This window comes from Podarcis liolepis (assembly GCF_965112155.1).
Source record: "Podarcis liolepis genome assembly, chromosome: 5".
In the NCBI taxonomy this organism is placed as follows: domain Eukaryota; kingdom Metazoa; phylum Chordata; class Lepidosauria; order Squamata; family Lacertidae; genus Podarcis; species Podarcis liolepis.
In genome coordinates, this window is record NC_139556.1 from 86863532 (window position 1) to 86881833 (window position 18302).

At 42.6% G+C, this 18302-nt stretch overlaps 1 protein-coding gene across 1 annotated transcript in view; it reads left to right on the plus strand.

Moving 5' to 3' along the window:
* LOC310707446 (uncharacterized protein) overlaps nucleotides 1-18302 on the plus strand; it is a 214180-nt gene that overhangs the window by 124743 nt on the left and 71135 nt on the right. Inside the window, 5 exon segments of the mRNA XM_083504656.1 lie at nucleotides 1101-1223; nucleotides 7676-7801; nucleotides 10697-10819; nucleotides 12558-12680; nucleotides 14914-15051. Of these exon segments, the coding sequence (XP_083360782.1) occupies nucleotides 1101-1223; nucleotides 7676-7801; nucleotides 10697-10819; nucleotides 12558-12680; nucleotides 14914-15051 (633 nt within the window).

Here is an 18302-nt window from a genome sequence, read left to right on the forward strand (position 1 = left end):
AGTCGCATGGAAGATGGAGCAAGCTTGTTTTCTCCCATTCTGGAGAATAGGATGCAAACCAATGGATCCAAATTACAGGAAAGGAGATTCTGACTAAACATCAGCAAGAGCTATTCGACAGTGGAACCAGCTCCCATGAGAGGTGGTAGACTCTCCTTGCTTGGAGGTTTTTCAGCAGAGGTTGGATGGCCATATGTCCTGTATGATTTAGCTGAGATGCCTTCATTGCAGAGGATTGGACTAGTGGGGTGCTTTCCAATTCTGCAATTCTGTGATTCAATGCACAGGTGCTGAGAAGGCAGGCCAGGAGACTAAGGGATTGGGGAAGTAGAGGGCAGGAGAAAGCAAAATCAAATGTACACATTAATAACCCACCAGATCTTTAGCCTCAGAGCAGTAATCTAAATACGTATACAGTCATACCTCAGGTTGAGGTTGCTTCAGATTGAGCATTTTCTGGTTGCGCTCCGCGGTGACCCAGAAGGAACGGAGCATGTTACTTCCAGGTTTCGACACTCGCACATGTGCGGACGCTCAAAATGACATCATGCGCAGAAGCAGCGAATTGCGGCACGCTCAGACTCGGGTTGCGTTCGCTTCAGGATGCGAATGGGCTCCGGAACGGATCCCATTTGCATCCAGAGGTATCACTGTATATACTTGCTACATTCACAATAAACAATGTCCCCCCCCCCCCTATTATGGGAACAGTGGCAAGCTACAGGCTTGTATACTCTCCCCTCTCCTCACAGCCACAGGGGATGAAATCAGCTGCTTTTACTCGCATTTAACATTATGTCTGGATCTTAAACTTTGCTTCATCTGAACTATGGCTTATTGGAGCAAGATAACTTCATAATCCATTGTTTGAAGCTAGCTTGCTTCAAACAAGCCACAGTTAAGATTAAGCACGGCTTGTCATGTTTGGATGACATAACAACCTGTAGTTAATCAAAAATAGAAGCTAAAGCTTTGTAGTCCTCCTAGCTGCACCAGAGGAATGACGTGAGCCTGAGGCAACCATCGCTGCATATTTGGCACATCACCTTGTGGTGCCGTTGAAGCCTATAATACCTCAACCACCTATTTTTCTTTTCTAGATATTGATGAATGTGCAGTAAGGAGTGGAGGCTGTCAGCAGAGCTGTGTGAACACTCTGGGTTCCTACCACTGTCAATGCCATGCAGGGCACAAACTTCATGCTGACGGCCGTACCTGCATAGGTGAGTAACACCCAGGCTGTAGTTTTTAAGTGATGGGGGGAAGGAGAGGAGGCTTTCATAATTTGGTCTTTAGGGGGATGCAAATTCAGAGCTGTGTGTTGTTTTGGGGTATTTTTCCCAGCCAAAATTATATAATGCCAAGTTGTCAAGCTGTCAAAAAGGTTGTCAGTTTTGTTTGGTAGCTCTTAAAGCTGCTTTGGTGCAGCTGCCTCTACTGTTCACATCACGGTGTCTGTGGGTTTTAGGGTTGAGAAAAATGCCAGATTAAAGTTGCCCTCGTGTGAAGCTCTATTTGTGGGATGTTGACTGCTGGGTTTTTTTTTTTAAGGAATGTGCCATTTTCATTCTATACTTGTTTTTATTCTCATTGCGAAGTTTATTGCGGACTCCTTTGTTCTTCGCAATGAGAGTGAATTAAGCAGTTTGACAATCCTCAGCAAATGGCTCTAAAAGGATGCAAATGCTGGTGCCCTATTAATGAACAGTGGTGTTTTTAAAGCCATCAATTATGTTCGTTTCATTTTAAAATTTATGGTTCACCTTTCAGCCCATTAGAGTCCTCAGGATGGTTCACAAGGCAGCTCCCAAGGCAATGGAATTATATTAAAACCATAAATATTAAAAACCAGAACAACCCATTACATCACAATGAAATAGCCAGAACTGAGATTAAAATGTTTCAGAACACAGTGTATAATCAAAGTAGCTGTAGAGAGTGGGGGAAACATTCAACCAACCATCTCAAAGGCCTTGCAGAGCAAAAGTGTCTTAACTGTGCTTCTAAAAACCCAAACAAAACAAGGTTGGTAGACCTCCTTGGTAAACCAGTTTGAATAATGTGGAGCTGTATACATAACTCTAATGTGCAGTATGGGAAGCACTATAAAGCACTTCCGGACCTGATGAACTGCACCCAAAAAAGAGCTTTCTGACAGAGCTGTTGGACAGTGGAAGGGTCTTCCTTGGGAAGTGGTGAACTTAGGAGGTTGGATGGTCCTCTGTCATGGATGTTTTAGCTGAGATTCCTGCATTGCAGAAGGTTCACATTGATAACCCTCAGGGTTCTTTCCAACTCTACAATTCTGTGATCATTGCAGACTTGGCTTTCACAGGACAAGGAGTGATAGGCATCCAGCTTGCTGGCTGGATCCTGTTCCCTACCACTGCTCTACTGTCCGTTCTCTCTCTCTCTCTCTCTCACACACACACACACACACACACACACACACCAGTGGTGCCTTGGTTCTCAAACGCCTTTGTACTCAAACAACTTGGAACCCAAACTTCAAACCTGGAAGTAAGTGTTCCAGTTAGAACTTTTTTCAGAAGCAGAACATGCTCCGTTTTGAGTGTCACGCTTCAATTTGAGTGCCACACATCCATTTTGAGTACCACACTTCCATTTTGAGTGTTATGCTGAGGTCTGTCCATTTTTGCTATTTGTTTTGCATTTTTGTTTTTGCAACTTATGTTGTTGTTTTTGTGACTGTGTGGAACCCAGTTCAGCTACTGACTGATTGACTGTGTGACTGTAGTACGTTGTTTATTGCTTTCATTTTATGGATCAATGGTCTTCTTAGTAAAATTCATGTTATATTGCTGTTTTAGGGGTTGTTTTTAAAAGCCTGGAATGAATTACAGTGGTGCCTCGCAAGACGAAATTAATCCATTCCGTGAGTCTCTTCGTCTTGCGGTTTTTTTGTCTTGCAAAGCACGGCTATTAGCGGTTTAGCGGCTTAGCGGTTATTAACGGCTTAGCGGCTATTAACGGCTTAGCGGCTTTAAGAAAAAGGAAACAAACTCGCAAGAACTTGCAAGACGTTTCGTCTTGTGAAGCAAGCCCATAGGGAAATTCGTCTTGCGGAACGACTCAAAAAACGGAAAACTCTTTCGTCTAGCGAGTTTTTCGTCTTGCGAGGCATTCATCTTGCGGGGCACCACTGTAATCCATTTTGCATTACTTTCTATGGGAAAACACGCCTTGGTTTTGGAACGCTTTGGTTTCACTGCACAGCGATCCCTCTTGCCGTTCTGGCTGCTGAGATTCAGAATATTTTTTTTCTTGTTTTCCTCCTCCAAAAACTAGGTGCGTCTTGTTGTCTGGTGCATCTTATAGGGCGAAAAATACAGTACTCTGCATTCTAAGTAAGGATTGACACACTTTGTGCGTCATGGGGATGTTGCTGACACTGACACTCCCACATCAAGTTCTCACCTCTGACACCCATGCTGCATTCTCACCCTTGACACCCATCTCATGATGTGCTGTCATCATACTGTGAGTTCCCCCGCTCTGGTTCCACATCGTTTGCTAGCCGGGAGCAGAACAACTTGCAAAGTGATGACATCGCATTATGAAGTGTGTCTCTACTCTTCACAGATGAGAACTTGGAGGGTGTTTTTGGCAGCAGCCCTGTGACATTTATAACTTATAGTTCAACCCACATTCAGAATTCAGAGCCTTTAGAAGTGCTTTGTGAGGGATTGAGTTGATAGCCAGATATCTGTGTCATCCTAAAGATACCAGTTAGTCTAACAGGACTTTTGTTAGTTTTATACTAAAAATAAATGTTGGAGCTCACTTTTTCTGTTCATCAAGAAGTAGTAGTTTGTTTTTTTTAAAAAAAAACATAGAGTGAGGAAAAAAGTAAGAAAAAAAGTGAGAATGAAAAGAAAAAAAGAAAAAATATGGTTACATTACCATACATTAATATATAGATGTGTATATTATTATTACCCCAATAGACATATAATTGTCTTAATCTCCTGAATTGGGCAACCTTAGAGTTTACATATACCTTTGCCTGGGTGGACAGTATTGGGATCAAAATATTTCAAAGTTTCAACAACTCTTGAAACAATTATGTCAGTTAGTCAGATATGGAATATATTTGCTAATAAAAATTAATTTGATTAAGGAAAAGTTTTAAATGAATGTGCTGATGAACCTTCTCTGAATGAATGAAAATTTGTTTTTTTAAAAAAGATATTTATTGAAAGTTTTTAAGATATAACAAAAAAGAAAAAGAAAAATAAACATACAAAATACAAAACAGTTAAAAACACACATTAATTTTCAATAACATAACTTCCGTACACTTATTTCCTCGGACCTCCTCATACCTCCCTTCTTTGTATTCCAGTTCAATTTGTTAATTCAGCAAATCCTTACCATTAAACTTTTACCCATTTGTAAAACCTTTTTTTTTCCTTTTCATATCTCTTAAAGCATTACAGCTGGAAACCGCATAGTTTCTATCCAACATCCTTCTAACATTCATTTGAATGAATGAAATTTGAAGTATTGGGTACAAAATAAAAAAGTTTTGCCATCCTCATCAGCATGATTGGTACTTTCGCATAGGCCAATTTTAAAGTTTTATGAAGACCAATTGACCTCACATATCTATTCTCAGAGATGCAAGTAGAAAACTCTAAATGATGCAAGGTTATCTGGAACCATTTCAACTGCAGTTCAGGCCTAATTCTGGGACATAAACAGCCTGGCCTATCCTGACAGAAAATCTTTGAACCGAGGCAGGAAAAGTATGTCACTGTCAGTCTCGTCAGCAGTTTTCAATACCTTCAACAATGGCACTATTCTGGACTGTCGGGCCAGGATGGGACTTGGGCTCCATTCTTCTTGAAGAAGAGATTTCAAAAGGTAGAAAGTGTCTGTTTGACTCCTTGGCCACTGGGCCTGGGGTTCCACAAGGTTCTGTTCTGCCCCCCCCCCCCCCCACTTTTCAACATCTAGGTAAAGTCTTTGGAAGCAATAGTTTTTGGAGATTTAGAGTCTAGTGTCCTCAGTATGCAGATGACACCCAACTCTATCTCTTTGAAGATGATAGCCATCTTCTAATATCTCAAGGGATGTCGCATGGAAGATGGAACAAGCTTGTTTTCTCCTGCTCTGGGTAAATTAAGCATTTTAATGTATTCCTCAGGCATTTGGTTATCTTTAACACTGTTCTATATTTCTTTGATATTCGAATATTTTCACGTTCGGAAATGGTTTTAATGTGTGTTTTAATGTTGTGAACCGGTTTGACATTTTCTTAACAGTAAGTGGTGCAGAAATATATTTTAATTTAAAAAAAAAAAACATATTCCTTTTTTCTCTGTTAAAGGTCTAGAATATTTTGAAAAGTGGTGACAAAGATATTTTAAATAACAAAAAGAAAAAAGAAGCCAGCACGTAACATGTTGTTAAAAAGAGAATTAGCAGGGCCTGATATTTTTTTTAATGGTCCCCTTTTTACCCTATATTCACATAGATTTGTAGTTTTCTTACAGTTGGTGGTGAAATGACAGCAGAGCGTTGTTTTAATTGAGATACCAGAGCAATAGGGCATAAAGCGTCAAAAGCTGTAGCCAAGTTCTGTAGAAAGGATTAAAATTCTCTGTAAATCTGCATATCAGCACAAGAGAGATTGTTATTCCATTTCCCATTGGTTCCTGGTTGAAATGTGAAAAACAGCTCAGTTAGGTATGAATGACATTACATCTGTTGAATCCATTCTTTTGTATTTCTTTGTTTTTGAGCTGAGGGCTAGATGAGCTTGGGGATCGAACACATGTCTTGTTTGCAATTTCTTAGAGTTGCCAGACCATTGGCTTAGTTACAAGATAATATTAAGCCTGCCATTCTAGCCAAGGTGGGAGAGAATCCTTTAAGAAAAGCTTGTCCTTTTCCGCTTCCTTGTTGGGTTATATGCAAACAACGTTAAACATTCTAGCAGAATCGTGAAGCTGTCTTTATAGATCTTGGAGACCAGGGGATGGAAGCAGGAAGTCATGCATCAGAAAGCAAAGCAAGGATATGAATACGCGAGAAATGTGTAGCTATAATTTTGAATAGGAAATCTGATGTTGTCCCAACAGGGGCAACGTTCACCTTAACAGAACTACTTCTGTTGTGTTATTTTTAATTCAGGCCCAAGGTTAATGAAGAGACTTAAATCAATAAGCTAATGGGGACATTGGTCTCTCAGTGCCTAAATTTATTGCAATAGACTTAATGCCCCATTTAAAAGAATGTCACGGAACAATACAAAACCTGAAGCTACAATTCGCCTTCTCCCCCTTGACAGCCAGCTCTTACCATGCTGCACAGGGTTCAGGGCAACATACACGGACAACACCTTGAATAGGTCACTCATCCCTCCATAGGGGAATCCAGCAGCCATCCATCACCTCAGGGCTATGTGTCTACACACATACACACATGTTGGGGAAGGGCAGTGAACCAGTATGAACAATAACTGGCTTTATTTCATGGTTTCTGTTATGCAGCCTTTCTTCCGGCATCCATCTTGGAACCACTCCCCAGAACACAAACCCTCAAGCATGTTCAGTTCCACCTGTTTCTCAAGAAACACTTTTGGGTTGTTGACTAGATGGCTATACAGTGGTACCTCGGGTTACATATGCTTCAGGTTACATACGCTTCAGGTTACAGACTCCACTAACCCAGAAATAGTAACTTGGGTTAAGAAATTTGCTTCAGGATGAGAACAGAAATCGTGCTCCGGTGGCGCGGCAGCAGCAGGAGGCCCCATTAGCTAAAGTGGTCCTTCAGGTTAAGAACAGTTTCAGGTTAAGAACGGACCTCTGGAATGAATTAACCCGAGGTACCACTGTATATATATTTGCATACCATAGCTCACTGGTAGAGCATCTGCCATGCACCCAGAAGGTCCCAGGTTCAAGCTTTGGCATTTCAAGGTAACAGGGTGTCCTCAATCTGAAGCCCCAGAGAGCTTCAGTGTGCGCAATACTGCACTGGATGGACTAATGTTTCTTGTTTTCCTTTCTTCTTTCCCAAGTTCCGTGACTTATAGCCTAATATTTTCACTCTAGCTGCAGCAGTGGAAGTGTTTTTGCTAACATAGTTAAAAGACCATCCTTTAGAAGGTCCCAGGATCAGTCCTCAGCATCTCCAGGTGGGGCGGGGAATGTCCTCTGTCCTTGAAAAGCTACTGAGCTATATGGACCAGTGGTTTGACTGACTGACTGCAACACAGCTTCCTCTGTATCAGAGTGCTAGCAAGGCTTTTCCTTCCCTGCTCTGCTTTCAAGGATCATTTTTGGAGCAGATGTTTGTTGATGGATAAAGCTTTGGCATAAAGGAGGTAATGCATCCAAGGCAAAAAGCAAGTCTTCAGCTTATCACTAAGCTTTTGGAAATGAGATGCCTTTACCAAAGGGATCATATGGTGTTTAGCACAGTACTAGTGGCTGGAGGATGTGAGCTCATCCAGGGTCCTGCTTAAAGCCATAAGGTCTAGTATTGTAGGTGGTGGGTCAAAATACACATGTTGGGAAGGCAATCTGCTCTTTAGGATATATTGCTGCATGAAAAGTTGCTCCATTTTTTGCCTCACTTCAGATATTTGGGTGGAGAACTGCATCACGACATTCTGGCTTTTTTTGTGTTCTCATTGTATTAGGTGTGAGCTCTTGTGCCGTCAATAACGGTGGCTGTGAACATGAGTGTGTGCAGATGAGTGAAGACCACTACCGGTGCCAGTGCCACACACGCTACCAGCTTAAGAGAGATGGGAAGCACTGTGAAAGTAAGTGTGAGCCCAGGGTGCAGGTAACCTGTTGGAAACACAATACGAGCCCAAAGGCTGTAGTTTGGGCTAACCTTTGGCCCTTCAGATATTGTGGGACTCCCTGACCATTGGCCATTCTGGTTGGGTTGATGCAAGTTGTAGTCCAACAACATCTGGAGGATCCCAGGTTCCCCGCTTCTGCCCTAGTAGAATGCATGTTTACTTGCATTGATTAATGCAGTTTTGTTGTTGTTTAGTCGTTTAGTTGTGTCCGACTCTTCGTGACCCCATGGACCAGAGCATGCCAGGCACTCCTGTCTTCCACTGCCTCCCGCAGTTTGGTCAAACTCATGCTGGTAGCTTCGAGAACACTATCCAACCATCTTGTCCTCTGTCGTCCCCTTCTCCTTGTACCCTCCATCTTTCCCAACATCAGGGTCTTTTCCAGGGAGTCTTCTCTTCTCACAAGGTGGCCAAAGTATTGTAGCCTCAGCTTCACGATCTGTCCTTCCAGTGAGCACTCAGGGCTGATTTCCTTAAGAATGGAGAGTTTTGATCTTCTTGCAGTCCATGGGACTCTCAAGAGTCTCCTCCAGCACCATAATTCAAAAGCATCAATGCAGTTTAGGTGTCAGAAATAGAGAGTCATGTGGCTGGTCCATGCTGCCAGGCTCTCTGGTTCAAGCCTGTTACATTTCACCTACACACTGACCTTGTACTATTGCAATAGGGGAATGGTAGGATTATATCTAAGTCTGGACTTCTTTAATAGCATTTGCAACTTTTTGTAATCTGCCTACCCTGTGGAAGTATGAGGATCTCGATATAGAATGTAAGCTTTTGTCCTGTCCTCACCTCAAACAAAAGCTTACAGGGCATTATGGGAGTTGCTCAGAGAGCAAGAGAGCACTGGGTGAGCGCTGACAGAAGCTGGAGGCAAATGCATCAGTGTCTCTTCAGTGCCTTCTCACCTTGACCTCCTCTCGGCCATATTTCCTGCAATTTTGTAAAGGGAGAAACAGCAAGACTTGGCTATGAACTGAATATCATGGAGGCCCATGGAGTGGTTAGAGGAGACAGTAGGGTAGTCAACTCATCAAGTAACATAGGGGGGAGAGAAAATAATAAGAGAGAGGTGTACGAGGAGAGACAGTGGGGAGAGGAATAGAGATCAAAGCAGGTTATTGGATTCCCTTGTTCTCCCTTTCTTAAAAAGAATTAGGAAGGAAATATGACCTTGGGTTGTCCTTCCTTCTGCCAAGCTTTATTAGCTCCCATTATCTGTCGAAGCTGCTGATGGCCTGAGCTTTATGCTTGCGTTTCCATTGATCTACTGGAGACTTTGTTTGCCAAGTTTTGCAGCCGAGCTCAGCTAAATCTCCCATTGCAAACTCACTGCATGTATGGTGCCATGTGCAATATGCCCATACTTACCATGAAATATATGTGGGGGTTTTTAAGGGAAAAAAATCAAGGCTTTGGTCCTGTGTTTCTTATGTCTCTCAGTTCTGCTTGTAGCAGGAGCTTTGCCTGTGAGAGGTGTACAAAAGACAGGGAAAAGACTGCCTCACTGCAGCGCTTACAAAGGAATACAATGATCACGAAAGGATAAAATCAGAGAAGCCAAAGGCACCATTATCAAAGTGGGCAAAGGATGTTAGAAGTGATAAGAAGGGTTCTGGATGTACGGTACATATGAAACTGCCATATACTATTCAGACCTTCTAACAGCTGCCTACTCCTTTCTGCAGTTTTCTTAACGTCCCAAACATTATATTGCCTACGTGTGCTGCTGCTTTGCTCCTGAGCTTAGTAGACTAGAGACAAAACACTCACCTAAATATACATGAAGCTCCATATATACTAAAGTCGCATCATCTAGATCAAGGGTAGCCAACATGTGACCCTCCAAATGTTGCTGGACTCCCAACTCCCATCAGCCTCAGTCAACATGGCCAAAGTTCAAGGATTGTGGGAGTCGTAGACCAACAATATCTGAAAGTAGCCACCACATTGGTTACCCCAGCCTGGTACTTGGAAATTGACTTGGGGCACATTTTCCAAAATATTGAACCACCACTGGAATCTTTAGGCCTAATTTACCGTGGATTTTTGTTGTTCCAGTTTTGTTTTGGGTGTTTTCAAGAATCTCCTGGTCTCTTTCTGATTTGATGTGCAATATATTTGGAGCAGGAGCTTGTGCTCCTTTTGGAAGTGCATTTCCAAACAATTGTATTGACTCTCCGGTAGAGCCGCTGCTGTAATCCCTCGCAGCAAGATCTCTGGTTGTTAAGGGCTGGTCACGGTTTGCCAGGCATGTTTGAGCAATTATATTTGTCGGACTGCAAAGGAAGCTATAGAGGAAAGTGCCATCAATTTGAACTGCTGGCACAGAGAACCGTTGGCAGGCAGAGATGCGTGTGGAAGTATCTGTGTCAGATCTCTGCTGAATATTGGGAAAAGCAAGTCAGCACTGTATGAAACAGAGAATATCATTAAAGCAGATCCCTCTCACCCCCCCGTCCCGTTTCCTCTCTCTCAACCCTCCCCCCCCTTATTTCTTTCTTTTCAGCTGTTGCAAAACAGGTTGTGCATGTTGGCCAGTTTTGTAACTATCGAAAATAAGTTCAAGCATCTCTGCCAGATGAACTTGTCAAATGGCTCGTGATGAACAGTCGGAATGAAATTGGGAGATAAATATCACTGCAATGTGAAAAGACTTGCAGCCTGCGCCAGATAGATCTTGACCTGTGTTCTGTGTATTGGTTGGTGTGTGTGTGTGTGTGTGTGTGTGTGTGTGTGTGTGTGTGTTCTCAAAGCATCTTAGTTTGCTGGTTTGTAATTCAGACACCTAACATTCCTAGCTAGCACCTTTGATCTGCATTGCTTGGATTTCTTGGTGTTTGGTTTCAGAGATCGACCCCTGCGCGAGTGGAAATGGAGGCTGCTTGCAGATCTGCCGAAATGAGAGCGGACTTGCAGAGTGTGAATGCTATTCTGGATATCGCCTTTCTGCAGACGGGAAGTCCTGTGCAGGTAAAAAAAGCAAAGTGTGGGTTGCGGGGATGGTAACTAAAATTGAAGAGTCTAGTTATTGACCTCTTTTCTAACCAGGTATGCTAAACACAGGGATGCAGGTGGCGCTGTGGGTTAAACCACAGAGCCTAGGACTTGCTGATCAGAAGGTCGGCGGTTTGAATCCCCACGACGAGGTGAGCTCCCATTGCTCGGTCCCTGCTCCTGGCAACCTAGCAGTTCAAAAGCACGTCAAAGTGCAAGTAGATAAATAGGTACCGCTCCGGCGGGAAGGGAAACAGCGTTTCTGTGTGCTGCTCTGGTTCGCCAGAAGCGGCTTAGTCATTACTGGCTCCCTCGGCCAGTAAAGCGAGATGAGCGCCACAACCCCAGAGTCGGTCACAACTGGACCTAATGGTCAGGGGTCCCTTTACCCTTTTTATGCTAAACACATGTAAGCAAGAACATAGTTGGAGCCATTCTGCTGTGAAGAGGAGTTACAGTCTTGGGGTCAGACTTCTTGATTTGGAAGCACAGGGGTGGGGAGAGCCCCTCTGGCCCCCATTGCCTACTTCTGCTGGCAGATGTGTTCAGTTGTCTCCCATTAGGAGACCATGGAAGGGAGCTTCAGACTGAGGCACCCCCTATTGTTCTCTTCTCTGCCATTGCTGGTTCAGCTATTCACTTCTTCCCACCATTAGAGGAGAAGAGAACCTAGGAGTCTAAGGAAAGTCCTCTCGGAAATCAGTGCCCAACAACATGATGCCTGTGCATACACCACTTGGAAACCATCTTAGCAAATAAATGGCAAATAAATAAATATAAATATAACAATTTGTTTACTGCAGTTGTATTCCACCTTTTTCTCCAAAGAGCTCAAGGTGGGAGCCAGTGTGGTGTAGTGGTTAAGAGCAGTAGATTCGTAATCTGGGGAACGGGTTCGTGTCTCTGCTCCTCCACATGCAGCTGCTGGGTGACCTTGGGCCAGTCACACTTCTCTGAAGTCTCTCAGCCCCACTCACCTCACAGAGTGTTTGTTGTGGGGGAGGAAGGGAAAGGAGATTGTTAGCCGCTTTGAGACTTCTTCGGGTAGTGATAAAGCCTCGTCTACATGAGTCTCCCACCCTCAATTAATCCACACAACAACCCTGAGAGGTAGGTTAGGCTGAGAGGCAGTGGCTGGCGTAAGATCACCCAGTGATCTTCATGGCTGATTTGGAATTTGAACCCTTGTCTCTCAGGCCCTAGTGCAGCAATCTCATCACTACACCAATCTGCAGCTGCAGGGTAGCACATTGGCTATTCTATAACCATGTCTTAGTGATTGAGCATATGTGTTTGCTTCAGTTCCCTCTTCTACCACCACCTCCACCATCTCAACCCACCCCAGCAAAAAATAAAAACAAAAATCCCTGTTGTTCTGTAGAACTATGGAGTGCCTTCGAATATTTTCAGAAGGTCCAGTCATGACCAACAACTGCCTCTTATTCACCTCTGCTGGTCTTCCTCTGCATACACAGCTCAAATAAGCTATGTCCTCAGTTCAAATTTGTCCACAAACAGGTGCAGAGAGGCTGGGCAAATAGGTTGAGCATGCACTGACTGCGCATTGTGGAACATGCCCTAGAATCTTCTACATCATTCCTGGATCCCTTTGTAGGCTCCCTGATTTCGAAAGGTTCCTGAAGGTTGCTGATCTGCATTAAGGCTGACCTTTCATTCAACACTGTTCAACCTCAACACCGTTTTTGTTCTACAGATGTTGATGAGTGTGCAGAAGGGACGGCCAAGTGCACCCATCACTGTGTGAACACTTTGGGCTCCTTTGCCTGCGTATGTAATCCTGGGTTTGAGCTAGGAGCTGACGGAAGGCAATGCTACCGTAAGTGGGAGTTTTGCAGCAGTGCTGTAAAGGCAAGTGTATCTTTCCAAAAGGATAAAATGAGATGATAATTTGGTGGCCGTTTTTCTCTGGGGAGGCGTGCCCCTGTTTCTGATTCTTGTGGTATTCTCATTCTTTAAGAACCAAGATGATTAGAATTCCCAGTATATGTACAGTGGTGCCTCGCAAGACGAAATTAATTCGTTCCACAAGTTTTTTCTTCTTGCGAGTTTTTCGTCTTGCGAAGCACGGTTTCCCATAGGAATGTATTGAAAATCAATCAATGCGTTCCTATGGAGACCGCGCGCCTTCCCCTCTGTCCCCGGACCTGTTTAAAGCAAGGGGCGGCAGGGAGAAGATTGCTTCTCCCCATTGCCTGCCCTGCAATCTCCTGTTTTAAAGCAAGGGAAGGGGCAGCGGGGAGAATCGCTTCTCCCCGTTGCCGCCCCTTGGTTCAAAAGGGGTCCGGGGAGAGAGGGGAAGGTGTGCGCGCCTTCCCCTCTGTCCCCGGAGATTGTGGGGCTGGCAACGGGCAGAAGCGATCTTCTCCCCGCCGCCCCTTGCTTCAAAAGAGGTCCGGGGACAGCGGGGAAGACGCGCTGCGCTTCCCCACTATCCCCGGAGCTTGCGGGGCAAGCTTCATTTTGCGAAGCAAGCCCATAGGGAAATGCGTCTTGCGAAGCGGCTAAGAAAACGAAAAACTCCGTCTAGCGAGTTTTTCGTCTTCCGAGGCGTTCGTCTTGCGGGGTACCACTGTACCTCAGTGCTTGAATGCTGGATTTTGCAGAGGCCTTCGTGCTGAGACATGGTTTCTGCAATCATGAGTGCAAATTCAGAATTCTGAACTCTGTCGCCTGCATTTCAAGAGGCAAACAGTGCTGTTGACCAGTCTTCAATATATAGTGAATTATAATGAGTTCAAACATTCCCGTAGTCACCCAAAGTACGTGTTCACTTCAGACTCCATGTTTTAAGGCTGATTTTACCCCCACGTCCATCTCATCTCTCCTGATTTTGCATGCCATACGGCAGTTTTAAACAAAAGCATAATTACTTCATATATGTTAGCCCTCATTTTTCCTAACCGATTCATGACTGAAATGTGATATAAAAACAGTGGCTTGGCCTACTCAGTCCAAAGCTCCGTGCTTGACCATAAAAATTATGAGATCACATGGATGAAAAGGTGGAGACAGGTGGGGAAAATATGGAGAAATAATGCTTAATCTAACAAATTAAATTTATATTCTGAACTAAAAATTTATGACTATTCAACGAATAACATTGATGAGCCTCATAAAATAGCAATATGGTGCATGCATTATATAAAAAGATTTCAAAGGCCTGAATGTGTTTAAACTACAGAATGTTTTCTTCAGCAGGAAGCTAGTTACACTGAGCAATTTATATTCCCCCCCCCGACACTACAAATGTAACCAGCCTCTTTGACCTTGGGTTTTATAATAGCCCGCATGTCTAGCTTTGTTTTTTAATAACTATATAATTTTCCACTGAAGAAGTCGTCGTGAGTTTGAAACATGTTTGAGCCTTTGATATGCATTGGTATGTTATCAGGTTCATCAGTGTCATTTATTGTATATTGATAGATATTTTGGTTCAATGTGTGCATATTTTTCCTGCATATTTCCCTCTTAACCTCTTTGTTCTTTTGGTTTGGCTTGTGGCCCAAGGATAGGAAAAGTCTGCATATACATTACAAGAACTGTAGTTTACACCTCACAGTGCTATAATTCCCAGCATTCTTAATCTACCATACCCAGGGTTCATATTGTGTGTATGCAGCCGAAACAACAAGTGCTGAAACTCTTGTGTTCCACTTAAAGATACAGGACATCCTAGAAGCTAATATAGTTTGCTAATACTAACCCTCTGAGTGATGCAGATCTTTATGTAGCCAAAATGGCACCAGCTGCAAGCAAGAGGGAGGTAGGAGCAGCGTTAGAGGAACTGCAAGTTTTGCTAAAGTACAGAAAATCTTTCTTGGGCTAAGGGAGAAACCGCAAAACAGACTGAGCAATTTCACTGGGCATGGAATTGCTGAGATTGTTGCGGGAGGCAAATGGAGAACCAGTGGGGGAGGAATGCAATGGAGTATCCCTGAAGGGGCTGGCAGGAACTGCATTGTTTTCTTCTAGAGCCCACGTGCAGCAAACTTACTACGATTCTCATTTTTATTTATTGATTGGCAATGATTTGATTCTTTTCTGGAAAGGCATTGAAATGGAAATTGTCAACAGCTGTGAAGATGATAACGGAGGCTGCCTTCATCACTGTGAGCACTCCACCAACGGTCCACTCTGCTCTTGTAACCAAGGTTACCGCTTGGATTTAGATGGGAAGACATGCACAGGTGATGTATAAGGAAATGCAGACAGCTCTTCAAAGGAGTGTGTCCCCTTGTTAGACTACAAACCTGCACTGGCTTTATACAGTGGAACCTCGGTTTTTGAACGTAATCCATTCCAGAAGACCATTCGACTTCCAAAACGTCCGAAAACTATGGAACAAAATCCATTGAAAAAATGGAGAAACACGCTTTGGAAGCTGTTCAACTTCCAAGGCGTGTTCAAAAATGGCAGCAATTACTTTTGGGTTTCAGCGTTCAGGTTCCGAATCGTTCGGCTTCCGAGACACTCGAAAACCAAGGTTCCACTATACCACTTTAACAACTCTTTCCCCCCACAAAACCTATTATTGGGTGGGGGGATTTTGGGACCTGGGTTTACAGAACAGGATTACGTGGTTAAGGAGGGCAATGCCATGCACTCCAAACCATAGAAGTTGTTGTTGTTATTTCATTTGGCACAAAAACTGTCAAAAGAACAGTATTTATTTAACAAGGAATGGGAAGAATTGATAGCAATAAAGAGCTCAGATACACACAGAGTCACGCAGATGATCGCCAAAGGAGGAGGGCTTCAAGAGAGGGGAAAGTGCAGAATATTCCACACCTACAGTTAACAAAGCAGCAGGCTTACTTTTGAAAGCTTTCTTTTACACTATAAGCACTTTATTTTACACTATAAGAAATGAAGCAGCTGCAACAGACTGTGTTTATATAATATTTGGAATATAGAGTACTTAAGGTGTTTTATGTGGTAACAATGGAGGCAAGTTTTTTCACTGGTAGCACCAGTGTTGTGGAAAGCCCTCCCTGATGAAACATGAGAATCCCCATCAGTATTGGCATTCCACCGGTTCCAACACTAAGCAGAAACATCTGCTTAGGGAAGCATCCCCCTGAACTGGACTTGTGATTTCATTGTTTTAACTTGTTTGGTTGTGTGTGTTTTTTAAAAAAACCTCTTTTAATTGCCACACATTTTAATTGATAGTTTTGTTGTATATTTCAATTAGGGATGTGTTAATGTTAGAATGTATTTTAAATATTGATTAATATTTAATATTAAATATAAATATTAAATATTGATTGACTTTATAGTTGCAGATCACGTAGAAGCAGATCACGTATTTTGGCATATAAATACTCAACATTTGTTAGGATTGTTTTCTGAATCCTGTGGCCATTCTGGGAGAGAAAAGATTGTAGCAAATGTAGATATAATTGCTTGTTAGTTTATATCCGGAATGTGGAACCTGCAACTTCTATCCTTCTGGACTATTAGACATGCTGTCTGGAGCTGATGAGATTTGGTGTCCAATTTAGAGTGCCACAGGTTAGCCAATTCTAGGCTATACAGTGCCATGAATGTGCATTTGCCACTTTGCAGAGTATAGGCCACTCCTGGTTTAGACGCATTTGAATGACATGCGATCGTGCACGCACACACAGCGCCAAACCCAGAAGTAGCCCCAAAATGTCATAAAGACATCACGAGAAGGGGAGGAATGAGGCGGGATGGACCAGGGTTACGCATGCTCTGCTGACACGTGGATACCACTGGAACTGAACCCCCATGCAAAATGAGGATTTCCTGTATAGGAGGACAGGTCTCTGCCCAAAGGAGATTACAATCTCCACCAGCACAAGCTGTTTTTAAAAAAACACCATTATGCAAAGGGGACAAGAAGCGTTTCCCGCTAACTGATGGCAGGTTTCAATGCACAAGTGAGTATTAAGAGAACCAGAAGCATAGATATGATCTGAAACATTGCCTGCAAGCTTCTTTGTGACGTTTGAAGGAAAAAACAATGGTATTGGTCCATAAACCTGCATTAATCGATTTCATGCTGGCCTCCGGCCTCCGTGGATTGATTGCATGTTTTCCCTATTTCCTTGTTTCGACTAGATCCCCCAAGAATGTTAGCACCCTTTCCAAGGTTAATTGTCACACTGACCTTTCTCTTTTCTTGTTTCTTCATTCATGGAACTTTGCAAATTCAGCATTGACTGGTCACCGTTTGGGTAGCCAATCAGCTTGGCTCAATCTGTACTTCTATTTATTTATTTATTTATTTATTCATCCATCCATTCATTCAATGACCTTGTTTCACCTTAATTACATCAGGGGTTTTAGGTCCCATGCAATTCCAGCTGTAGCAGAGGAACCATGTGATAGTGGTTATCAAGTTTCCAGGAATTATATAGTGGTTATCAAGTTTCCAGGAATTATATAATTGCCTTTAAAAAGTTAATATTTTCATCTGAGAAGACTTTTGCCGGAAGCATTTCACAGTTGTATTTGTATTCTGTCTAAGATTTTTGGCAAGATGAATTGTCCAAAGAATTCATGCGTATTCATAGCAAAGGGGATTTCTATTCAGCAGTGCCTGTTCCTAGTAATATAATGCTAATACTCGGCTTCTACATGGCAGTTTAAGGGTATTAAAGCTGCTTCACATGTGCTACTTTGGTGTGTCTTAAAACTGTCTTAATAAGAGAGATTGGTAGAGCCAATATAGTATTGGGAATAGGATTCTAAACTTGAACCCAGAATACTTGGGTCCAAATTCTTGCTTAGCCCATGTAGCTCACTCAGTGATCTCAAGATAGACTTTCTTCCTTGGTCCCTGTCTTCCTCATCTCCCGTGGAGGAATTGTTGTGAAGATACAATGGGGAAGGAGAGGTTGGAATCAAGCCCCAAAATTAGGGCTCAAGCCAATGGATTCAAATTACAAGAAAGGGGTTTTTATGATATGATATATGATATGATATGATATGATATGATGTTTATTTTTCTATGAGGCATCTGAAGCAATTTGCAACAAACATATTTATAAAACAATTAAATAATATAAAACAATATAATATAAAACAATATATAATAATAAAATTTATTGCATATATGAAAACCTATATAATTATATATCTATGTCTATACATATCTAGTTGGTTAGTTTAAAACAACAACACATACATAAAATCAGTTCAAATCTCATATAGTTACAAACTGAGGTACAAATCTCCATTTAGAAAGAGGAATGTGCTAAAAGACAGTAGAGAAGGAATCTGATAATTAGGATGATGGTGTCAGCTGTCCAATGGTGGATGAGCAGGGCTTGGAAGGTGGTGGAAAGGGGGGGGGGAAATATTGCGATTATATGGTTTGATAAATTGCTATGTTGAAATGGCTAGTAAAAATAATTTTTAAAAATAAATAAACTACTTCTACGGCATTGTGAAGAATTTGTTCATCCTT